The 25146-nt window shown below is 26.7% G+C and overlaps 1 protein-coding gene across 1 annotated transcript; it reads right to left on the reverse strand.

The window, feature by feature from the left end:
- Positions 1-7883: 7883 nt before the first annotated feature.
- On the reverse strand, positions 7884-15044 carry LOC145836078 (visinin-like protein 1). The gene is made up of 3 exons (XM_082943877.1): positions 14817-15044; positions 10142-10313; positions 7884-8269 (listed from the first exon to the last, which is right to left on the reverse strand). Exons 1-3 carry the CDS (start codon positions 15023-15025, stop codon positions 8048-8050), a joined length of 603 nt encoding a protein of 200 aa, XP_082800003.1. The 5' UTR covers positions 15026-15044; the 3' UTR covers positions 7884-8047.
- Between the last annotated feature and the right edge of the window lie 10102 nt (positions 15045-25146).

The raw sequence follows: 25146 nt of genomic DNA on the forward strand, positions 1-25146 counted from the left end.
ATATTTGAAAAACAATAAAATATATCGTGTTTGGTAATGTTTTTTTATTATATAAAAACATTATGTTTGCAACAACTACAAAAAAAAGATAAAGCAAAATTATCTGTGAAAATTAAAATCTTGAATGTTTATCTGATCTATCATTATTTAATAAAGTACTCTTTTATTTTAAAGTTTGTTCTGCAACAGTTTTTTTTCCAAAAGAGCTAGATTTAAACATTTTTTATGCTGCATACTTTGGTCTTAATTGTAACAAGTACAATTCTCGTCTTGGTACGAGGAAATACATACAAATAATTTATTCCAAAGAGCTTATGTTATATTATTATTATGATATAGGCAGTTAGTAGAAAAATAGATAAAATTTAGAAATAAAATATCTCAGGTAAACTACTTAAAAACAAACGTTTTTATTGTTGATTTTACTATTTTTACTATTTTATTATACTTAAAAAGGTCGTTTTTTTGCCACCGAAATCTGGTAGTAAATATAATATTTAATTTGCACATTTTTGTTTTTATTCAAATAAGCTCATTACATTTCAGTAAATCGAGCAATCTTTTTTAGTTATACAAATTACTATATTGTTGATTTTAAAAGCAATCGTATATTTAGTACAATACTTAGTGTAACTTAACTGTCTTAACTTGTAAAATTTCATATGTAGCATTTTTGTGTAAATTTTAACTTTTTGAAAAATTTTAGTAATTAATTTTTAATTTAATGTTCGTTTAATATCTTTTACAGAAAAGTAAATAACATTTAAAAAGTATTTATCAAAATAAGAAACATTTACTTCATTGTAGACTAACATTTAGCTAACAATGTGTAAAAAATTTATGGTTGTTTGATAATTTTATAACAATTTTCATACAATATTTCACTTTGTAAAAGATTTTATTCTAGTTTTAATGAAATATTGTTACAGTTATAAATTGTTTTAGATCGACAATGATTAGTACTTTTAAAACTTAAGATATAAACCAAAGTAAAATATGTTTTTATGCTTTAACAAAGTAAATTAGCTAGCTATAAATACTTTATTAACAAACTTTGTGTAGTTTTTTATTTAAACTATACCCTTATACTTAAGTTCTAATTAAATATTTTATTAAGTGTATGTTTGAGCTATGAGGTGTAAATTTATAACAAATATTTTTTTCTTTTGCTAGACAGAAGCTATTTTTCCGACTAGTACTATTTTTACTTATTATTTTGGTAGCTATAGTTTATAATAATTTAAAATTACGTTTAAGCATTCTATAAAACTATTCTATTTAAGAACAAAACGACATACTTGTCTGTATTCATTTATCTGCGCTTGGAATACAATAATGTAGAAACAAGCAATATTTTTGTAACAAATAACTGAATCGAAAATCTTTAAAAAGTAGTGACTTTTTTAACTTTTTATTTATCTTTAGAATAAAGGACTTTTATTAAATGAAAAATGCTTTTTAAAAAACATTTATTTAAAAAACTAAAGTTTCTTTTAAGGCTAAAACAAATCTTAAAATTTTAATTTAAAACTCTATGTCCATTACAAATAGCTTTGACTGTGATTTAATACACTATAGACTTTAATTTTTTTTATTACACTTCTAACTTTATTTTATAAAAAGTTTTCTACACTAGATTTTCTAATTTTTTGGTTTGTAAACACCATAAGATTAATAAAAAAATAATTATGAACTGATATAAATAAACTAAACTATCAAAAGAAACACTTTAAGTAATAGTTATTTTATTTACTCGAAGCAAAACCGGTTTACAATAAAAATTATACAGTTTTATGATTTTTTGGTATTAATAAAATAGTATTAGTTTAGTAATTACTTCTTTATTCGAGTTGACAACTAAAAGCATGTAACTTAAAAAAATATAAATAATCTTCTTCTTAAGAGTATACGTAATAAAAATCTGATAGCATGAAAATAAAGCTTTTTCTTTTTATTTTTGTTACTCTTTTTGAATGCAACAAGTGTGATAGCGCAGATGAAAGTAATTACTTGTTCCACAAAGGACTGCCATTGTGCTATCCAGACAAAGTAGCAGGATTTTACGCGCTTGATGAGCCCCATAGGTGCGCGAGAGTGGAGTGGGAAAAGATTCAGCAGTTTCAGGTACATTTTATCTACTATTTTAAAAGTTATAAAACTGCTTGAAAAGTTTTTATTTGAGTTGAAAAAAACAAAGTTACAACTGTACTAACCTGCCGGGTAATTTGGTCAGTTAAATACGTTTCAATGCTGCGAATTCAACCATCAGTAGCAAGCTCATTACAAATCTTTTAATATATGTTTTACAATAACTGAAAAGATTTATCAGATATTTTTAAAATAAATACATTTATTTAGAGATTATTCGTTAACAGACCAATATAAAGTCGCTTAACTAACACAGTTAATCATTGTACTTGAGCATGTTAAACATAAACTTTATAAGGTATGTAAAATTTCTTTAGACTGAATAAACACAAACGTAAAACGTTGAACTAAACATTAAAATTACAAAAAATATAGGTTGACATTTTTGCTCCAGCTGCTACTGAGATATTTGTAGATGCCATAGCATGTGAGACTAAATTCCAAGAAGGACAAACTTATATGTACGCATTTGGCAAACATTGGCACCAAGAGCAAGCCCCTAAAACTCTCGACACGTCAGTTCAAGATTGTAGATCTTGGCAAAAAAATAACTTTGCCGAATTGGATAGCCGAGATTACCACTTCATCGAAAACGCTGAAAAATTTCCTCAAGAGGGAGAGCATAACACTGCGAGATCATTGCTTAAGGACGTGTATCGATATCGATGGCTCTACACTCAATGGTTTAAAGTCTACAACGCTAGGTACTTTCCTATTAAACTCACATACAACAAAGTCAGCGGTGAAATGAGTGGTGGGATTGAACGAAATAAGCTAAGTTGCGACGTTGACCAAGGCTACTGTCAAACACAGGAGGGGTACACCTACACGTTTGAAAAGATGAACAAAACGTGCCCGGGTTTGAAGAAAAAGCTGGCGACGGACGTGACGGCTTACATGCACGTTGACAGCGATACGGACGGCGGCGAGAGGTACATAACGGTGCCGGAGGTCGGACTTTCGTTTGACGCGTTCAGAACTTGCAACAACAAGACCGAGTACTGCTATGGAGAACCGTACCAGGAGCTTATGTGCACTTCTACTCATTTTATAATTGCTGCTACAGACAGTAAGGGTTAGAGATTTGCATATTTTCTATTAGCTTAAGGTGTGAAATTTCAAGTAATAACTTTGTTAACTGGCTACAACCCTACCATAAAACTACTTCTAGCATGATTTTGATAATCCAATAGACACAAATACTTTAAAAGTTTAAACGTACTTCTGCAAACAGTTTTCCAAATGTTTTAAGCAAAAATATAACCCTAAAAGTGAATAAAGCTGAAAAATCACTATTTACAAACTAAAGGAAAACGAATACTGGACGGCGTCGTTCCTACCGGAGCAGAAGAGTCAAGAACGTCTGAAGAAAACGCACAAGACGCCGCCGTGACCCAAATGTTCGCTTCTCTGAAGACTTCAATGAACTCTTACGGCAAGAAGATCCGCCACATCCTCCTCAGCATGCAGTGCCACGACACCAGACACCACCTGGTCAACCTGAAAGCCACCAAGCAGATAAGCCCTTCGCAAGTCCTCAACACCCTTCTCAACGAAGACCAGTTCGGCAGTGTGAGCGTGGGTGGCCACCTGCAGAGGATGCCGTGCGTCAAAGTGGACGCCGAAATGAAGGCGACGCTGAAGGTGGGCGAGGACCGTTTCGCGTCGAAGCCCGTTTTCGAGGTGACCATCGGCGGGAAGAAGCGCGAGGCGCAATGGACCAACGAAAAATACCTGAGGATCGGGGTTAGAGACTTTCAGCCGCCGGGGGTGAACGCGAGCTACGTATTTAAGATCAGGGACAGGACTTACATGTTTAAAAATGGTGAGTTGTACCACAGCAAGCCCAAGATTGAAACTCTTTCCCTCACTTCTCACAAGCTCGACCTTAAAAACCAGGTGAAGTAGTTTTTTAAATGAGTAATAAAGTCACCAAAGCAAGCAATAAACTTTTTTTTCTAGAACTTGGTAGCCTTGGTTATATATTAAAGTTGAAGAAGTTTATTTTTCATTCTGTGTTTCTACGCATTGTTACATAAGTAAGGTTTTGTATACACAATTTTTTTAACAGGTGCTGACGGCCGACGTCACTTTGAAGATGCTGGCGGACGCTCAGCTGCCAGAGGGCTACGACTTGCTCCACCAATCGCAGCAGGCTTTGGTGGCCGTGCAGCGGGAAATACTGATGGCTGGCAAAATGCGAAACGAGGAAATTTTGAAGTTCATCGAGAGAGCGGTGAGCGAGGAGGAGCACAACTCATTCCTCGACAAACTCGAGTTGTTCTTCGTCGTCGGTTTGTGGCAGGCGCTGCTGTACTGGCTGTTCGCTTTTTGGGCTTTTGTCGTCATAATTGCCGGTGTAGTGACTCTGATAACGTGGGTTCACAAGAAAAGAAAGGGAGAAAAATTTGTTTTGCCAGAGTTCGTTTCATTGTTTAAAAAACAGACTTGAAATGTAAATTGAAAGATGTTTACTTAAAAAAGTACAGTTTCTTACCAAATATATTTTTATTGATTAAAAGTAACAATGTAAAAGTTCTACTAAAAAAATTATTTTGTTTTTATTTTAACTGTTTTAAATCAATAAATTATTGTTTAAGTAAAACTTCGGTTTATTAAAACATGTTGAACACTGTCAAAGTATTTAAAAAATTAATTACTGTTTTTATAAGACTAGTTTAGTATAGTCTAACTTCTAAAAAGTTAATTCAGTTTTATTATATTCTTGTAATAACTTAATAACTTTAGTTCTAACTTAAACAACTACAGTTTTAAACTTGTTTAAAGTCTGTTTTTTTTAATTATAATAGTATCTTTTAGCCTCAAAATTAAAAATTTCAGGTTAAAATTATAATTGTTGAGCCCAGTAGGGCTAAACGATACTTTTCAGTTAGAATTTTTTAAGATAAAACTAGTTAGAACATTCTTCATTAAACAGCTCTGTAAGATTTTTCAATAAGTCCGACCCACAGAAGACTTTTTAGAATTGTAGTGCACCGACTCAAAATTTCCCCTACCCGTAGTTTAAACTATAAATAAATAAAAAAATTTGACACAGTTCATTTAAAACTTTAAAATACAACATGTAAAGTGTATCTATTTTTTTGAATAGAGTTTTTTTAACCGAAAGGTTTTTTGTACGCCAGGTCCTTGGACCAAATATTTTGAACGCTTTTGTTTGTCGTTCAATATGAACAATAATATTTCTACAAGAAATTATTGATTGTACTACAATACACTTTTACAAGAATTGATTATTTCTAAAACTCAGGTATAAATTTAAGTATAGTTTTTAGCTAAGTAAATGTTAAGTTTAATGGTATACATATATATTGGACAAAACGTTATTGCGTGCGACTCGATAGCTGAAAGGCTTTTTGTGCAAAAGGTCCTTAGACCAAACTTTTTGAGCGCTTTTCATTTTTCGATTAAAAACTAATAATAACTGTATATTTATATTCAAAATTAACTTTTATTGTTATATTATATACTAAACGTTTTTCAAATTTTACAAAACTATTAAACATTAAGCTTATAGCTCATAAATTTTTGTTAAAACGCACAGACAAGAAATACGTTATAAAAAGAGGACCTAAAAAAATTAGTTTATATAAAACATAATAACATTAAAGCATTAAGATTATTCGATTTGTTGTTATTGTTAATACTGTGTTTAATAGAGATGATTTTCTTTTTTGTAATCTTTGATTGCAATTTTTATTTCATTGATTAACTGTATTTCATTAATTAAACAGCTTGTATTTTGTTGTTTACCTATATTAAAGTTTAATAACTTTAAAAAAGAGGTGTTCAATTTAAATTGAATTTTAAGATTTGTAAAATCATAAATTTGCAAAAATAAAGAAACTATAAAGAATATAATTTTTAACATCTTCAATTGCAGGAAGTACAGTTTTAGCACAATAGTTATTAGAAAACTTTGTATTTTCAATGCTGTCACACATAAACCTTAGAAAATACATAGACTTATGTTTTTTTTTCAACTTTAAATTTTTCTAGGTTTTTATCCATGTAATTTATCTAGTAAAAGTGTACTGTTTTCATTTTGTTGCTCTGTACTAGCAAAGCTGTTATATAAGGTAGTAAACATTAATCAACAAAATTAAAATTGAGCTCTTAACTTGTTTAAAACAGTTTAAATAGAATGTATACTTCAATTTCCCTAAAACGTTTTTAAGCCATTGCTATATCAGTTCAAACTGTAAACAATTTTGAATTTGAGCAATTTTAAGTTAAAAAAATAAAGTAGTTAATTTTTTATTATTTAGTCTTTTTAAATTCTATTTTGACTTAATCTTACAAGTATTGCTTTAAGAATATATTTAAAAGTTACTACTAAAGTATTAAATTTGCAATACTCGTTTTGTTTCTGTACTAACTTTTCAAGCGTTATATTTGTTTTGTTACATCTAAATTAGCTTTTATAGTTGATAAATTAATACCGACTTTTATTTTAAGTACAAAAAACGTAAAAAAAAATATTTAATAGTTTGCTGTCCGTTAGCTTTAAAACTTTCTTTTGCATTTAAAAATTCACTTTTGTTAAATGCTAACTTTTTTATTAGTATCATATCGTTTTGTTTTAAACTAAATACCTTAGTGAAGTTGCTTGAATTCTATAAAAAAGCTTTACTATAAGTTTTTCATTTGCAAATTACTCACTAAAAAGTGGTTAACGTTTTTACTAATTAATTACATACCTAAAGCTTTAAATTAAATACGATTGTTAATAAACTTTTATATAAAATACTATTTTTTTATACATACGTGAAAAAGTATAAACAGCATACTTTGTTTCCACAAATTGGATCAAGCCTGTTTAAGAAAACTTAAGCTTGTATAGTGTGCTTTAAATAGTGAGGATTAAAACTAAGTCTAAAACTGTAGAGCGTGTGGACATCTGCTATGATGAAGTTTTGTTTTACAAATAGTGTTAAACTTCAACATCATTATGTTTATCAACCAACGCTCAAAGACAATGTTTTAGTTACAGAAACAGTAAAACTTTTGAATTGCTAAGCGTCAATAAAATTAAAATAAAATTGAGTTTTTTATGTTTACACCAAAAATATCTTTTCCTGTAGAATAAGCTTATATATTATTATTAGCAGAACTCATACTTAAACAAACAGTTTTATATTAATTATTAAAGCTCGTTAACATATATTTTAAACTTCTAAGATGTTGTTTACTAACTAAAACTAACTTATGTTTTTAACCATAAGTTAAAATTAGTACTCAATACATGAACGATATATGTTATATAAAAACTAAAACTATTCTTTTAACGACTAAGTTTATTTATCATAATTTTCGTGAACTTTGTTTTTATTGATGTGCATTTTAACGCACATAAACAGTAAAAAAATCAAACAGATAATTTTTACATCGTCTAATAGTTCGACCTAGACTTTTAGTAATTTTATTTTATAAATTTGAGAATAAAAAAGATTTATATAACAGTAGAACACCAAAATTAAACGTCAATAAAAAGTATATCTCTGAAATGGTAAAAATTTTAAAACAATATAACTTATTAGAATTATTCAAATATTGCGTTTATTTATCGTCAAAACATAAGTGTTGTTATAACAATAAGATTAATATAAATTTTTTTTTTTTTTTATAAAATAAAGCTAACTTTAATTTACAAAAACTTAGTAAATTAAAATTGTAGTTTTTAAGATCAAAATTATTACATAAACTTTTTAATACTTTTTTCGTTCGTAAAGATATGAAAGCAATAAAAATTTAAAACTTATTTAAATAACAAATAAAATAACTTTTGAAGATCATTACTAATAAAATTTACAAACCCATTTTCAAACACAAAAAGTTTTGAAACGCACAATTCTTTTTACAATCATCTTTTCTTCAGCTACGTGGGTATGCTTTCCTCGTCAAAATTGTACTTTCCCATGGGCATCAACTTCAGCAGCTCAGGGTCTTTCTTGATGCCCTCGAAAAACTCCTGGGTCGAAATTTTCTCGTTACCGTCCTTGTCCATCTGGCCAAAAATGATGGACACCCTCTCCTCTGCCGTCAAGCAATCGCCCATCAGGTCGAACATGTTGCCCTCCCCCACCATCTGGTACACCGACTGTTTGAAAAATAAGCATTTTAGGTTATTTTATGTGATGTGCTACCCATTAAAACTTTGATTATTTTTTTCCTCGGAGACTTTGTCCTTAAAGTACAGAATAATAATGGTTGTTTGAACCAAGGGTTGTAATGATACTAATTTTATGTGTGTCTGAGTTTGTTACCAAGTTAGCGATTATTATCAATAAAGAAAGTAAAGTTTTATCATAATAACAGAACATAGGAACTTTCAGTACTTAAAAAAAAAAGTAACAGTTATAAGTTTTCCTTTTTATTTAATATTAGGTTTAAGTTTAAGTTTAACCTATAAAGTTAAAAGCTTCAAAAAAATGTATAAGTTTTGATTGCTATCAATAATTATTTTATTTTTTTTTTGTATTAAAAATTCAATGCGAATAAGCATTGCTTTTAAGATCAAAATAAATTTAAAAAAAATTAGGTTTTAACAAAATTTCATAGTTCATATTTTAAAGCTTTGAAAAGTATACATATAAATAAACTTATTTTTGTTAAGTAAGTTAAATAATAGATAGTATTTATTGTTACATAAATCGGATTGTGCTAAACTGAGCCGTTTTTTCCAGTTATCTTGTACTACAGCTTTTGGTCGTTTAAAACTTTTTGTAAGTATTAGTTAGTAAGCGTAATATTTAAAATAGTTTCAAGTGAACCTTGCTTATAACGTTGCTTTTCAAATTATTCAAACGTTTAATAAAAAACTGTCAAAAAGTATTAACATCACTTTGATTTTACAGAACAAATGCCAGTTATACTTTACTGTGCCGTGAACTTTAGAAAAGTTCAAACGTGCCAAAAACTTTTGTTTGGTGGGAAATTTTAGTGGTTCTAAACAAAAGCTTGTAAAAAACTAGCAAAACTGTATTGATTATGGTATCAGATTTAAAAAGAGCACTTTAATTTGTATGAACATCTTTTTCAAGTTTTAAAAACAAATAGAAAATTAAATTTTTAGTTTGTCATTATTTACAGAAAAAAAAAGAGAAATTTAAACAAACACTTTTTTTATATTATTAATAAAAAAGTATCCTATAATTCGATTTTAAAGGGTTAACTTTAATACCTTATAGTATTAAAACAGAGACATTTTATTGAAAAACTACAAGTGTCTTTCGCTTCTTGAGATAGCTTAGAATAAAATTTTGTAGTGATTTATTAAACTATTTGTTCTTCATTTATTTATGAAATCTATATGCACAAACATAATTTCTATTTTCTAGCTTTAGATAAATAAATCAAAATAGAAAAAATAGATAATTTATTTACGCAGGCTAATTTTATTTTCTACTAATACATATTTTTTTATTAAAAACTATTTGATACTAAGCTTTAAAAGATATTAATTAATAAATAAGCTAACAATAAAGTTGATTAGAAAATGTGCAAGTTTTTAACTTTAATGTATTAAAAAAAGAATTATTTAATGCGAATTAAAGTTTTTTTTTTTACTTTAATACTCCATATTTTACACAAAAAGTTTCAACTCTTATATAACGAAACTTTTTACGATCTAAACCAATTTTATACCACGATAAAAACAATAATTACAGTAGATGTTAGCAAAGTGTCTCTATTTTTATTCAAAAAGTAAATTAGTACCAAACATAAAATACTTTAACCATTAGTTATTTTAAGTCTATAAAACAAATTCAAAATTTTAGGTTTGTATTTTTCTTGTTGTTAACTAAACATTTTGTAAAAAAAAGATTAAACCAAACCTGATATATGTAAAATTGTTTTTAAAAACAAATGCTAAATAATTAATATTTAAGTAAAAAAAAACCAGCACTGCAATTAAACTTTGCTCCATTACAAAAGTTCACAAAAGTGTAAAAACAATTTTTCAACTAACGTCCATGATTTCTTTCATTTCTTTCCTGGTAATAAACCCGTCACCATCTTGGTCGTACATGCTGTAAGCCCACCTGAGTTTTTGCTCGAAACTTCCGCGTGATGTCGTTATTGAGAGGGCAAGCATAAACTCACCAAAGTCAAGAGTTCCGTTCCCGTCTTTGTCGAAAGTTCTAGAACAATAAATTTAACATAACAGTAAGTTATATGTTTATCAGTTTTATTTATTTCTGTCCAAAACTATTAGAAATATGTTTACCTACTTATATTTATAGGACTTTATGTTGTATATTAATTACGACTACTGTTCCTGTATACAATAATAATTAAAACTTTTATAATTTTTTAAAATACAGTTAACAAAACTATTTTAAATCTAGACATTTTACCGTTATCATTTATCGTTTAGTTAACTGTTTAATGTTATGAAAAACGTATATTATGTTTAACTGCATATTAAGTTTTGAACCAAAAATAATTTTACAGTACTTATTATTATTATTTTAAGTAAGTAGTATAATATTTTTAAACAACTTTTTTTCAAAAAGACTTAACTTTTCTTAAATCAATTAAAACTGAAACAGCTGTTAAACAAACTTTTTAGTAGAAATATTAGAACAATTTGAAACTTTTATTTTGCAAAAACTATGCTAAATGACAAACTTTAATACTGATTTTCTTTTTGTTTCAGTCTATACACTTATTTTAAAAAAATCAGAAAGCGTATACTATGTAGTTACTACTATATACTAATTTATAGTAATTTCTTTATTTTGAAAATTCTACTATACAAACACTGCAACCTACTGAATATAATCAATCATTTATGTCATCCGCTTTAAGTACGGTCGTTTTAGTAAGTTTAACTTTAAAAATAAGAGATCTATTTATATCTAGAAGTTTTTTTGTTTTGTTTTTAAGACTGATGCTAGCTTTAAAAACTTTATTAAGCGTTTTTAGATAGTTTTACTTTTTTTTTAATGTTTTATGTTTATTTAAGTTATTATAACTTTAAAATAACATGTTTGTTTTTATCACTTATTGTTTATTAGTATAAGAATAAAAGTTTTAGACAAAAAGAAAATACATATTAAAAGTTAACAAAATGCTTCATTTTTGAAATGAAATTTTTTAATACAAAATAAAATTTTAAATACTTAGTTGCAAAAGTTATTCAAAAATAAAGCTAAATTGTTTAAAACTTTTAACTTTTCAACAAATTTACTTACCTTTTTAATAAAATCTTTTAAATATAAATTTTTATAGCATTATGTTAAAAATCGATTGCGAAGCTTTACAAAAACTTAATGCAAGACGAAAGCAGTGATAATTTGTTTTGATAAAGGTCTGCCAGAGACTTAGTGAAAGCTCGATCGTTTTTTATTATAGTTTTCTTTTTATAAAACTTTCTATTTAAATCCAAAATTAACTTCAGTAGTTGTCTTACACTTCTCAGTTAAATTTAGACAAAATATAATCTTTTGAACCTTGATTATCAACTATTATTGGTTTGTTGTTTTTTTTTATGTTATGCTTTTACTCATATTTTCTTTCAACATAAATTTACTCTGTATACATAATTAAAATACTACTGAACTCAAAATTATTCTATATAACTTTGCTTTTTTTTTTAAGAAAAACGTATCCGTCTAACAAAGTATAACAAATAGTATACAAAAGTTGTTTTTACATTTTGTGATACAATGTTCTGAACATATCACAAAGTTAGGTATTTTTTTGTTTGTCAGTCGCATGTCAGTTGTCAACTTTTTTGACGCGTAAAGGCTAACGGGTTTGTTCAGTATGTCATAAAATATTAATACAACCTTTTTTGTAATAGAGTTCGTTATATACTTTTTTTATATGTTTAGTATCTTATACCAAAATAAACTATATATGAAAAAAAACTAATGTTAAAAAATAATTAGATTTCTTAAAACTTCTTCTGCTTAACAAAGTTTGAGATTTTAATAAACAAAAAGTCTTTAAAAAATTTAATGAAAACATTTAATCTTTTGTTGAGGTTTAGTGTTTAAATTGTTTTTACTTAGTATTTGTATAATAATTTAGCAAGAATTTAGAATAAACTCTAAATAATTAATTAATAATACATACAAATGTAAAAAAAAGGAATTAAACTCGTATTTCTTCTTTATAGCCATACTTTTTTGAACATTTAGTCAGATTTTTTTTGAGGTAAAGTTAAAAAACTTAAAGTAGTAAAAAAAGTATCGTTCTACAATAAAAATACTCTTTAATAGAACAATACAAACAATAAGGATTTATTTTAGTATATAATAATTTAAAAAGTATTTCTAGCAAAACAAAATGTTTTATAAGTTGTACATTTTAGTCGTTTTAAATCCATATAAATACTAGTTTTTTTTTCATAGATATACTACTTTAAGTATCATTATTCAAACTACTTTAGTTTCCGACGCCTTTGTTTAAATAGTTCATAAAAACAAAAACTGTGAATAATTTCTACAAAAAATATATATAGAATCTATTTTTATAAACATCCTTTGTTATAAAAATTAGCTCTGTATTTTTCACTATTTTTCACGAAAATGATATGGGTACTTGGCACATGTGTGTGCAATAGAAAACTGTAAAACAGTATGGATGCACGACTACTCAAATTCGGGCAATTCTAATTCCAACAATTCAAAGTAAAAATAATGCTTATAAAGCCACAGCTTAAAAAGCAAAACTTTTTTGAAAAACAGAAGCGTTTGTAGGTCTAATCGAAACCTACAAGTTTTTCTTTTATTTTCGCAAAACTATAAACATTTATTTTAAGTATAGTTAAAATGATTTTTAAAAAGTAGTAGTTTTTAGTATTCTCCTTAAATAAATACTTTTTTTGTTTACTTTCATAGTCAAAATAAGACCTACAACTGCATTTTTTATTTTTTTTCAAACATGTAAAACTTTTTGAGTTGTGGACTTTTTAACACTTTTTTAAGAATTTAAATTGTTGCAATTTGAATTGTCCGAATTTGAATTGTCATATAACCAAACAGTATATATTAAATAAAAAACTACATAAATTATTCATAGTAAGGCTATAATTCTAGAAAAACAAAGCTAAAGTTCTAAAGTTAAAATAGTTTTCATTAAACTCTTAAAATAAATATTTAATACTAGTGAATTATTAATAGTAAATATAAAATTCTCACCATACTTTTTAATTTTTTATGAACAACTTCAGTAAAGGTTGATACTGTCACGACGTAAAAAGAAATTAGAGTGCTTTTTAATATTAGAAAGCAATTTTATTTTTTCATAGTTGTATATTGTTAATACTTGTATTTAAAAAAGTATCAACGATTTTTCTCACGTTATAAAATTAATAAGTAGTCACGCTTGAAACAAGGCTGTAAAAAATTTATTAAAAAATTACTACTACTTTGGTTTTTTGTATTCAAAACAGTTTTTTTAATCAATATTCTAAGATATTGTAAAACATTTATTTCAATATGATAAAACAAAGCGGATCTATAAAAGCAACTCAAGCAAGTGTATTAAAAATCATGACAAAAAGCTTTTAAACCTATTTTCTAAACTTATGTTGTGCTTTTAGTAGTTTCTCAGCAAAATCTCACGTTCAGCTGCCAAGATTTATTTTAGTAAAAGTTTATAGCTTCTATCTGAGTGTAAAATATAACTATAAGTTTTGTACAATTTTTAATTCTATAAAACTTTATTTTAAGGTTCAATAACTAAATAAGGCGAAATTTTTTAACTAATCTACAATCTAAGCTTTTTTAGTTATTTCTACAGCTTTTATTACTAACATTTTAATTAACACGTGTACTTATATAACTTAAAGTATGTATTTGATACTATTGTAATTTAATCGATAAAACTGGTTACGTTTATGATTAAAATAAAGTGGATGCGTTTGTAACAGAATTGAAGTAAACAACTAAATTATCATTAGACTACAATATCCTTAAATTAACTCATAAAACCGTGACAAAAATTTTAGTGATTTTATCTATTAATTTTATGAACAACTTAATCTACAAAAACATTGAAGTTAAGATAAAATTAACTTTTGTAAGTATGTTGTCTTTAAAAATAAAATTTAATTTCTGTTATGATAATGTTTTATTACTAGTAACATCAAAGTTAGCCACCTTTATTATAAGTTTCATTGATTCTTGAAAATCTAAAACTTACTTTTTACTAACATACTTTGTAAGTTTTACTTAAGTTACTAATTAACGCTTAATAAATTGAAGATTTGTTTTTTATTTCTAGAATTAGTTTTTAATTTTTACTCAATAATATCCTAACTGAAATTTATATTTTGTCGTTAATTTTTTTTCATAAGTTTCAGCTTTGTGTAGTTTTAGAATGAAATCATTTAAATCATTTTTTATTAAAAATCTATTGTTATGCAAAATGTAGATTATTGAAATTCAGAAAGGTTTTTTTTTTTATGATTTTTTTTTTCAATAACTTTAATGTATTGGATTAACTCTATTTACTAAAATTTTATTTTTTTGATCTTTATTTAACAATACTTTTCTCAAACATTGAAACTACGACATAAACTAAGTATTTTCTGTAAAGATGTTTGAGATTACTTCGACTTAAACCTTAGTCAACCGAAGCTTTTTTTTTAAATTTTGTTAGTTTACATTTATATTTAAAAAACTTCTAACTTAAAAGAAAGCTCAGCGAATGAAGAAGCGTCACCGTCGGGGAAGAAGCGTCTGTACAGTTCCTTGAACTGATCTTTAGTCAGTCTGCCGTCCGGCTGGTTCTTGCGAAAGTTGCTGTAGAATTTCTTCACTTCCGCCCTGCTGCAATTGCTTTGAGCTGCCAAATCGTCTATATACTGCGAAGAGAGCTTCGATTTTTTTATTCCCATGTTTGTATCATAAAGTACGACCAAGCTGTAAAACTTTGCGATAAGTTGTTATCCACAGGTCAAAATAGTTTTTGGCACTAAAGTTTAATTTTAGTTTTTGTTAACATTTTATTATTTATTAACAAAATTCAAATGGTTTAAATTGCTATCTCCTTATAAAAACAAGTTTTTTTTTGAGAAAAGTTTAAAAGAATAGAAGTTAGCATTTAATCGCACAGCTTAGAAATTTTTTCAGACAAAATGTTGTTAAAGTTTTTAAAGTTTATTTAAAAGCAGTTGAAACAGCTTAAATATGGATATTCTTTTTTTCTAATTATAACAAAAACTTCACTTATCCAAATCATCTATTCCTAATTTAATTGTTTATGTCAAAAAAGAAACTGTATTTTACATAAAATATGCTTTAAGTTATTGATTTACTTTTTACTTTTTCATACTCATTAAAAAGAAGTATTTTAATTATTACAGCTGTTTTAATTTCACTACAAAAAGCTACTCGTATTATGTTTTTAAAAAGATATAAAACTATATACACCTATTTAATAATAAAAACAATGTATAAAAATATACTAAACAAACTTTTTAGTTTATGAAAAACACTTTTATATTAATAAAGTTATTATCAAAGTACTTAAAAAATAATAACCAATTCTTGTATATATGTATCATCAAAATAAATTCTAATGTGCATAGTAACAAGATAAACAGCAATGCATTTTTTTAAATGTTTAAAACTTAATTTTTCTGTAGTACTTAATTTCTTCAAAATAACCACTTTTGTTTGATGATTAGCTTTTGTCTTTTCGAAGTAAAATAAATCGTTATATTCACATAAGATCTTTTTACATTTCGTTACTCTCGTATAACTTTTTCTGATGAAAAACTCTCTTACTACTACTGCACGATTTTCGTCATCTTACGGAAGTTTTTAAATATGTCATACAACGGAAGTGTATGACTGATAATAAAATTATTTAAACTTAAACTTTATATAACAAATCAATTAGTTTTATATAATGATTCAAATTTTTTAACTATAGCTTAGAATAAATATTAGCACTTAACATATTAAGAACTTGAATGTAAAACGTCGAGAGTGACATAACTTTAATTTTAGCTAGTTTGTATTTTTTTACATTTCTCAAAAAAAAATCTTTAAACAGTGTTTCGCTCAATTAGCTTGTTGTACAAAGAAATCTAGCAAAATATACATATTGAAGTCAACTATTATAAACATTACAAGACACTAAATTTTTGACTAAAACTTGAAATTAAATAAAGCAAGTTTTAGATTTAAAACAAGTTAAAATATCTAATAAACTAACTTGTTATACTTGCATTTTATGGTCCAAAAATTTAATAATATTGGCATGCTTTAAAAACACAAGACAAGTACATTTATTAATCAAGAAGCATACGGTAGTTTTGAGCTACAGTCTAAACTACTCAATAAACTTTCCTAAATAAATCATCTTTTGTCAAACTCATAATGCCTCTTATCATAGCTTAAGTTCAAAGTTAACTCATTAGCTATGAGTTACTACTGTACGCTCAAGCAACTAAAACAAACAAATGAAAATGAAACAACATAAAGATTTTTTTATTTTACTTTTTTTTTTATATAGGCTTTAACTCGTAATCTACCGGACCTAAGATTTTGCTTAGATCCGCTTTTTGTTTAGATCAGGATCCAGCAGGATCAAGCTAGTTTGGAAAGACTTTGTTTTCTGTAATCAGCTTCTTTCAGTTTTATATAATTAGATAAATATTTATAGTATATTTAATATATATAAAATTTGTCAAGGGAAATAGACTAATTAAATTTTAGTTAATTCAATCATTTGTTGTAAACATACAGGTACATACATCCATTAGAGTAAAAATAGTGAATTTATAATTTTAAGTTTCTTGCAGATAAGATTCTTCTTCTGACTCTTTAATTTAGTTTTGTTTATAAAATTAAAATATTTTTATTTTTAATTATAAAACATATATTTAAATTTAGATGCATTTCAACTTGTTAAAAGTATTTACTATTTGAATTTAAATATTTTATTTTCGCTTAAATATATCAAATAATGTAAAAACTCTACAAATACAGTTCATTTAATATTTGGTTACTATAACTTTAAGAAGCAGCAGTTGTTCAACAATTTTTTTGTTTTTTAATTTTTCATTTTACAAAATAGATTTCTTTTTAGCTCTGGTATAGATGAAATGTAGTATATAATAGTATAAAGTATTTCTGTTAAAAGTTTTTAATTTTGTTGAACAACTGCTGCCTCTTAAAGTTATATCAATCTAAAAATTTAAATACTTTATTCTATATATATACATATGAAATATTTTCTTAAAGGTAACTTTCGTATAACAAACAAGAATAGCAACTTGTACAAGATGTTAAAACATGGTGAAAATCAATCTACTTTATGCTGAAAAGACTAGAATAATTAAAAACAAGTGTTCAGAACTACGTGGCTATTAACAAATTTGAACCCGAAAATGTTCTTACAGCTAATGAATGGAAACTTATTAGCCTTCTTGATGAACTGCTCGAACCTTTTTACATAGTAACGCAGCAGTGTGGTAAAAACAATGCATTGCTGTCAAGTATAATCGCGTATGCAGTTTTATTTATAATGTTAATAGTCCACCACTTACAGTAGTTCTACAACCTTAGCAACATTGGCAAAAAATATAGAAGAGGCCGTAGAGAAAATAAAGAAATATAAAAATTCGAAATAAAGTTTTATACTATTAATAATAGCATACGAATAAACCTTCATGGTAGCGAATGTTTTTACTCACAACAGCTGTTGATCCACGGTATCTACTTGACTTTTTTCCCACCTAAGCTCAAACAGAAGGTTGTAAGGTTACTTAGTTTTGAAGTAAAAAGTCATAGTTGTGGTGAGACTAGTCAAAGTGGTCAAGTTCCTCTAGTACCGCCTAATAAACCTAAAAATTATCTTCCAAAATTCTACACTATAATCGGAAACAGTGAAGTAACTTACTTATTTTTCTGATTTTTAATTATCATAAGGTCTATAAATTGAAGTTATTCAAACTAGTTTTGTAGTAAGGTCGGGCAACGTACAGCAAGCAACGTATTTTTCTAAACTAAAAACATTCAGTGCAAATCAAATAAGTTGAGCTTTTAAATAACAAATATTTTAAAATATGCTTTTAGCTTGATTACTGTATTAAAATAGTGGTTATTGAATTAACATTTAAATGAATCAAATGTTAAACTTTTAATAGAAAACTTTTTTCACAACAAAATTGAAAAGTCTACTGGACAAAGTTATTCGAAAGAGATAACCCGAGCGGTACAGGTGACTGGGAAACTCTCAGTGATCTGAGAAAACAGTATCCTGGACAAATATGTGATAATCTAATCGCAGTAGAAGGTCAACTCCTTAACGGATAGTAACATTAAATTAATTTTTGACGACGACCCGTTGATCATTTTATACTAACTAAGTTTCAATTTAAGGATAAAACGTTATATCCACTTAAACTCAAATTAGAAAAATTGTAGCCCTCTCTCAGTATCAGGAAACTATGTAGAAATAAATCCTACAAAAGGTTTAATTGGCCAAAACAGTGAGCAGAAAAAGCAACTATCAAAATACTGCAAATACTTTAAAGTTCGTTTTTGTGTAATTTATCAGTTATAAAAAACAATTGATAGCTCAGTGAAAATTTAAAAACAGGGCTAACATGGTTACTTTTGATATTTTTCCTAACTGTTTAATTGTGGTTGTAACTATTTGATTTGTTGTAAAAATTTTTTTAGCTAAATAAAAAAAAATATCATACAGTTACAAACACACAATCAACAAAATTTTGTAACCAAAAGTAAATAATGAACTTCATCACACGATCAACAACAACAGCATCCGAGACAATTTACGACTTGTTTCGTCCTTATTAAGACTCATCAGGCAGGCATAGTCGAAAACCAGGACGAAACCGGTCGTAGGTTGTCTCCGGTGCTGTTGTTGTTGGTCGTGTGGTGAAATTATTAATTAAAAGGAAACAATTCAAATAAGATATGAATTAATAGAAACAGATTGAGAATGTAAATTCGGTGTTGTTATTGATAATTTGTTTTTAGTTTTTTGTAGCATTAATTGGTTATTAAAAACTATTTTTTTAAATCGTAGTTAATATACTGATTCTAATAATATCAATAATATTTCTAATAACATACAATAATTAGCAAAAACTAGTAAAGTCTACACAGATTTTTTTATCTAGCCTTTTTAGATACTTAATCTATTTTTAATTTAAAAATTTATGTGCGAGAGTATTTATTTGAATAAAGTGTATTGTCTAATAAGTTTTTTATTCAAGTAGTCATAATTAAATTGAAAATTTATTTTGCTTTATTATAATTATTTTTTTGCACAATTATTTAAAAAGTATTATTTTATAATAACTATATAAAATATCTTGTTAAAATAAAAAAACAAAATCAACGGTTGACATGTGAAGATAACCTTTAACGAAAATAAAATATGTAACACTTTATTTAAAAAGTTATTTTTTATAAGTTAGCTTGTTTAAGTCTAGTAATGAGTTTAAAACTGTAAACAAATAAGAATAGTTTTTCTTAACCATTTGAGAGCACAATTGTGGCGAAAATAATTTCAACCCAAACTCACACTGATCAGACCGAACTGATGGTCTGAAAACTGAACAAACATTCTTCTAAGCGTTTTAGATTTGAGCGACTTTGGTAGGAAAGCCATTACAACTAATAATTCGAGCTCTTTTTTAGTACAAATTGATATTTAAAAGTTATTTCAGTCATTATAAGATAAGTAAAAAGTTTCAACGGCAGAAACACAATACGGGTAAAAAAACACAATCGCTTTGAAAATAAACTAAAAGTCAACATTTTCTGTTGTTTTTACGTTTTCTAAAGTCTAACAACATTTACTTTTAACGTGGCCCTGCTAAGAACTTTTATCAGCGAACATTGTCCGTTGCTCATAAAAGTCTGGCTGGCCCTCATTTACAAGCCATAAACTTTGCAGCCAAACTGATTGAATGCATTAAAAATATACGCAAACATTTAGTGAGGAAAATTAGTGGCTTTTTCAGATTTGTCCAGGGCTGCTGCTGCTTTGTTTTCCGAATTTGTGTTTATGCAGAGAATTTAACTAGCCTGCATTTCTTACAATTATCAATCTCTAAACTGGAGTATTAGTAACCAACTAGATATAAATATAACTTTTACAATTTGTACAATTAGTATATAAGAGAAGTAATGTGTATAATGCTTTATGTTACTTTTTTAAAAGTTTTAGGTAGGTAAGAATAGCTTTTTAATTTAGTTTAATATAATAAAAGGACTTCTTTTCTGCTTAATAAGTATATGTCGGCAGTGATTTTAGTATTAAAGAATACTCAAAGTATAAGTTTGTGTAGTATAATATAATTTGTTTTAACTTTGGTTTTATTGTTAGCTTTTTACATACTTTTTTAAATGCATTGTTTTCTACTTTTAATCGAACTATTTTTGTGTCTTATTTTTTTAGAGCCGTTTTACTCATTTAAAATATAAATGAATAATGAAAGCTTTGAATACAAGTTTAAGTTTTTATTTCAACAGACAGCTTCTTTTTTAACTCTAGAGCATCTTTTAATTAATTCATAAACTGTACAACTTTTTGAAAAAATGAATAACTGAAATTTGTTATGAAGAAAAATACGGCTTAAATTGACTTTTACATCAAAGTATATGATTTTTTTTTATACAAAAAAAACTTGTTTTGAATAGGTCGTTTTTAGTTTATTAAGTTTTTTGTGGCTATTTAATTACAATTGAATTATTACATTAACTAAATATAAATGAATGTTTATAGTTTAAAACGTATAAAATCATTTGTCAATAATAAAAACTTAATCATAACAAAAGTAATTTTCAAGGGGTTTATCGGTAAACGTAAGAGCTTTTCTTTTCATACTTTGATGTAGCGAATGTTATTCGAGCATGATGTTTTGGTACAAAAACAGATTTTTACGTCCTATTTACAGAGTTTGATTTTTTTTCAAGATAAACTTTAATATGATATGATAAATTTTTACATTTAGTTTTTTCTACAAAACTTGTTTGCACTAAACCGATGAAAATTAAGCTTTAGTTTATAGAAAGTATTTAATTATTCTGCAGTAACTAAAAGTTAAATTAATAGTAAGTACATACTATAAACTCGACTCTTGACCTATTGGCTTAACGTCATCATAAAAATTAAACTAAAAAAGTTTTAATGATGACGTTAAGCCAAAAGGTGAAAAATCACCCATCCATGAACACCTTCTGAATAATCCTAGTTGTGCTAAGAACCACCTGGATAGTAGATTTGAAATTCTGTAATTTTAGTTCATTGTACAGCTGTCTGCAAAAAGCATTCAAACTTTTGTTTTTGTTCATTTTGAGAAGCCTGTCCAGCAATATACCCGCTGACTTTGCAACTTTGATACCTTTATGGTAAAAAAAAATTGTTTTTGGAAAAAAAGTATATATGTGAACTTTCCAAGCTCATTATCTTTTTGAGGCTTTGTTTTTTTCTTTAACGCTTCTGAAACTAAAAAAAAATATTTTTCAGGTCAGCCTGATGACTTTCTTGAGGTTTTTTTTCTAGTTCAACAATTCTGACATTAAGATAACTGTTTTTTTTACATGAACTAACGCTTTCGTACCAGCTTCCATTTTCTAAGTAATTGTTACAAGCTACTTTCTGCGTTTACATTCAATGAATTTCTTTAACAAACGTCTTTCTAGATCATCACTGTCTTCATCTGTGTCAACGCAGCTACTTTATACGTCATTATATTCACACAACTGGCTACATCATTTTCTACTTTGTATTTATTCATCTCACCAGCATTAGAATTCTTATCGCCACTATCCGGTTCTCTATCTTAAATAACATGCTTCTCCCGCGATTAGTTTTCCACACACATTGATGTACACTTTCGAATGAACGATCGTTATGACTTTCTCAGTCACAGTTTTCTTGATCCTTCTTCATCGTCTGAACTTTCTTCAGAATATTCTGAACTTGATTGGAGCATCGGATAATTGTAGCTTAGTCCTAAGTCTATGTTCTTTGTATAATAAATTACTATTTAATATACGTTTACCATCACAATTTATTTTAATTTGTAACTAAACTACTAAAAGATTGTTAAAACAGTCAACTGTTAAAATCTCTAGGATAATTTTATTATTTTTTGTTTCAAATAAACTTTCTTCAAAAGTTATTAACTTAAATTTTAACTAAAAGTATTATATACCTTCAGTTATAAAATGCGGTTTTTGCTTTGGAGTAGATGAAGTCTCTTTTTTCGGTTTTGCTTCTTTAATTCTTTGATTAGCAAAATAGATCATCACAGCATGTATGTTCACTTTATTCATTCTCACTAGAACTCACAATGTCTTTATCTGGTTTTCTTTCATTTATAACATATTTCTTCCGCGGTCTTGATAAGTTTGCCAAACACATGGAGGTACACTTTCAACGGAACAATCTTTTTATCCAACGCTTCCGCACGAGTTTTTCCTCTACTTCATTTTGAATTGCTGAGTTTGACAAAAGGCAAGAACTCTTATCATAACTTTTTTCGTCGTCTGAACTTTCTTGATCTTTGCTGCAACTTTATTCAAAAGCTTTTGTGCTTTATTGGAGCATTGGATAACTCTAGCTGAGGCACAGTGTTTTTTATCCAACAAAACTTTAATAAGTATGTATACGTACAAAAACGACTTTGTTTTGAATTGCAAATAGAATACTCAAAGATTGGAGATGTTTACTTAAAAATTTCTTATTTCTCTTATAAATTTTTAAAATCATCTGCACACATTTAACATTATACTTCAAATTTTATTTATATTTAAATGTTAAATGAGTCATTGACTTTAGAACAGCTGGATCCTCTTCTTTTGGCTTGGCTTTTGTAACTTTTTAACTTGTTGTTAGTGTAATAACTAAATCTACCTTTTGTCATACAGTTATGTTATAACACGACAATTACTTTTATCATTGTTAATAGTTTATCTCATAATCATGAAGTTTAAGGTAATGTTTACTTATTTTTATCTTTTTTTTACGTTCTCAACATCGCTCTTTTGGCAAAATTATTATTTTCAATCTTTCGACTTGAAGCTGTCGTCTTTTGCTCTGGAGGTTCTCTTTTTTGATTTTTCAGACGACGATAGTTTTGTCTAGCTTCCATTTACAGAGCTTCTAAGCAAAAAAAAAGTTATTTTGAAAAATTATCAAAAGGTAACCGTTGACAAGACGAGTAACTTTAAAATGTAAAATTACAAAAAACAACTGAACTATTAAGTAGTATACTTAATTAAATTCTAAACATCATTTACAATTATAAAACAATATGCTTTCAACTTTAATTTTAACAATATTTGTTATTTCTCTCTGTTAAGTGTGCATAGACTTCAATCACCGTGAGGACCACTGTTATGAACAATAAAACGTAACGCTCTACAACGCAGACTAGTGGCTTAACTTTACATCTAAAATACGTCATGGGTAAAAATTTTACTGAACAGAAGGCAATACAAAGCCTATTCCTATTTAAAACTTAAAAAAATCTTTAAATTACAACTTTGCTAAGTATCAAAAACAATTTTTTGAAAAAAAACTTAATATGTTAATAATCTGATTAACATTTTGTATGTGTTTAAAGTTGTACATACTACTAAATTTATAGTTTATCTTTCATTAAACAAATCAACTACATAACGATTGCTGGTGCTAAAATTCTTACAAATCTAGATTTGTTTTTTGTAAAAATTTATTTAATAAAACGATAACAAAAGTAAAATCACAAGATTCAATTTGACTAAGATTTATTTTAACAACTGATATCTTTATACAAGAGTAAAACATTGTTTTGTTTATCATAAACTGTGAAAATAAAATATAACTAATTTACTGTTATTAGTTATGGCTAAAAAGTAGAGTTTGAATGAAAAGGTTCAAATTTGATTGGTAATAGTTTATTCAGTATTAAAACTTTTTTTATCGAAATAATATAAAAACCAAAGCAAAATAAAAACTTGTTTAACTTTATGGTACAAAAGTACGTTTTTGTGTTTGTTTAAAAGCATTCTTTTTGTGCAAGTATTTTTATTTCTTTTATTTAAACAGTAATCGTTTTAATGCTAAACGTTAAAAAAAACTTGGTTACGTAGCTTATTCAATTAAGATAGTTCAGCTGTATCACTTGTATAAGTCTAACTCCTACCAAATACTGTGATTTAAAAATATCTAGTTATAATTTTTTTTTATTGTGAAAAGTTTATATTACGACTAATACTTACTTTTTGATTGTCTAACGCTAATGTTTGATGCTTCATTAAAATTCATCAGATGGTACTAGTTCAGAAACACTGCATAATTTTATTTTTTAAATGCAACTTGTATTGACACCTTTTTGCATTTGATTGGGTGGAGGTCGGATTAAATTTTATAAGTTTATACTGATGTAATCGTTCATCAAAGTAAAAATGTTAACTTTTAACAAATGGAAATGTTTCAAACTATATTTTTATCAACCAGAAATCAAATGATATTTTTACGCTTTGGTGTCGTTTGAAGATGCAAAAATTTATAGGATCGCTTTGATTTGTATTTTTTGGAAAACACATGAATATACATACCGCAATTATTAAGAAAAAATTTCAACACTTTAAAGTTAAAAGCTGTTTAAAACTAGTTGAAATAATTAAATAAACTAAGTAGTCTAACCGAAAATTTAACTTATTAAGCCTCAAAATATGTTGTTAATACAGGATCAACAACTTTATTTTTTTACTAAATTACACATAGTTTATAAATCGGCTTTTGTTCTGACCCCGGATACGGCTTACTTGATTTCCTAACGTAATTATAATTTTTTTATCATTTTATGTCGTATATTATAAAAGTGATTATCTCTGGAGTGTTGCAAATTCAAGCTTAAAAGCTTCACCGTACTAAAGCGTAAACCAAGGATTGGCCCTAACATAACATATTTTCCAGTTTAAAAGTAAGATGTCAGTTTTATAATGATGCTGACTAAAAATTTAGAGTTTGTACAAC

The sequence above is a fragment of the Thalia democratica genome, chromosome 5 (genome assembly GCF_965202585.1).
Source record: "Thalia democratica chromosome 5, ktThaDemo2.hap1.1, whole genome shotgun sequence".
Lineage (NCBI taxonomy): Eukaryota > Metazoa > Chordata > Thaliacea > Salpida > Salpidae > Thalia > Thalia democratica.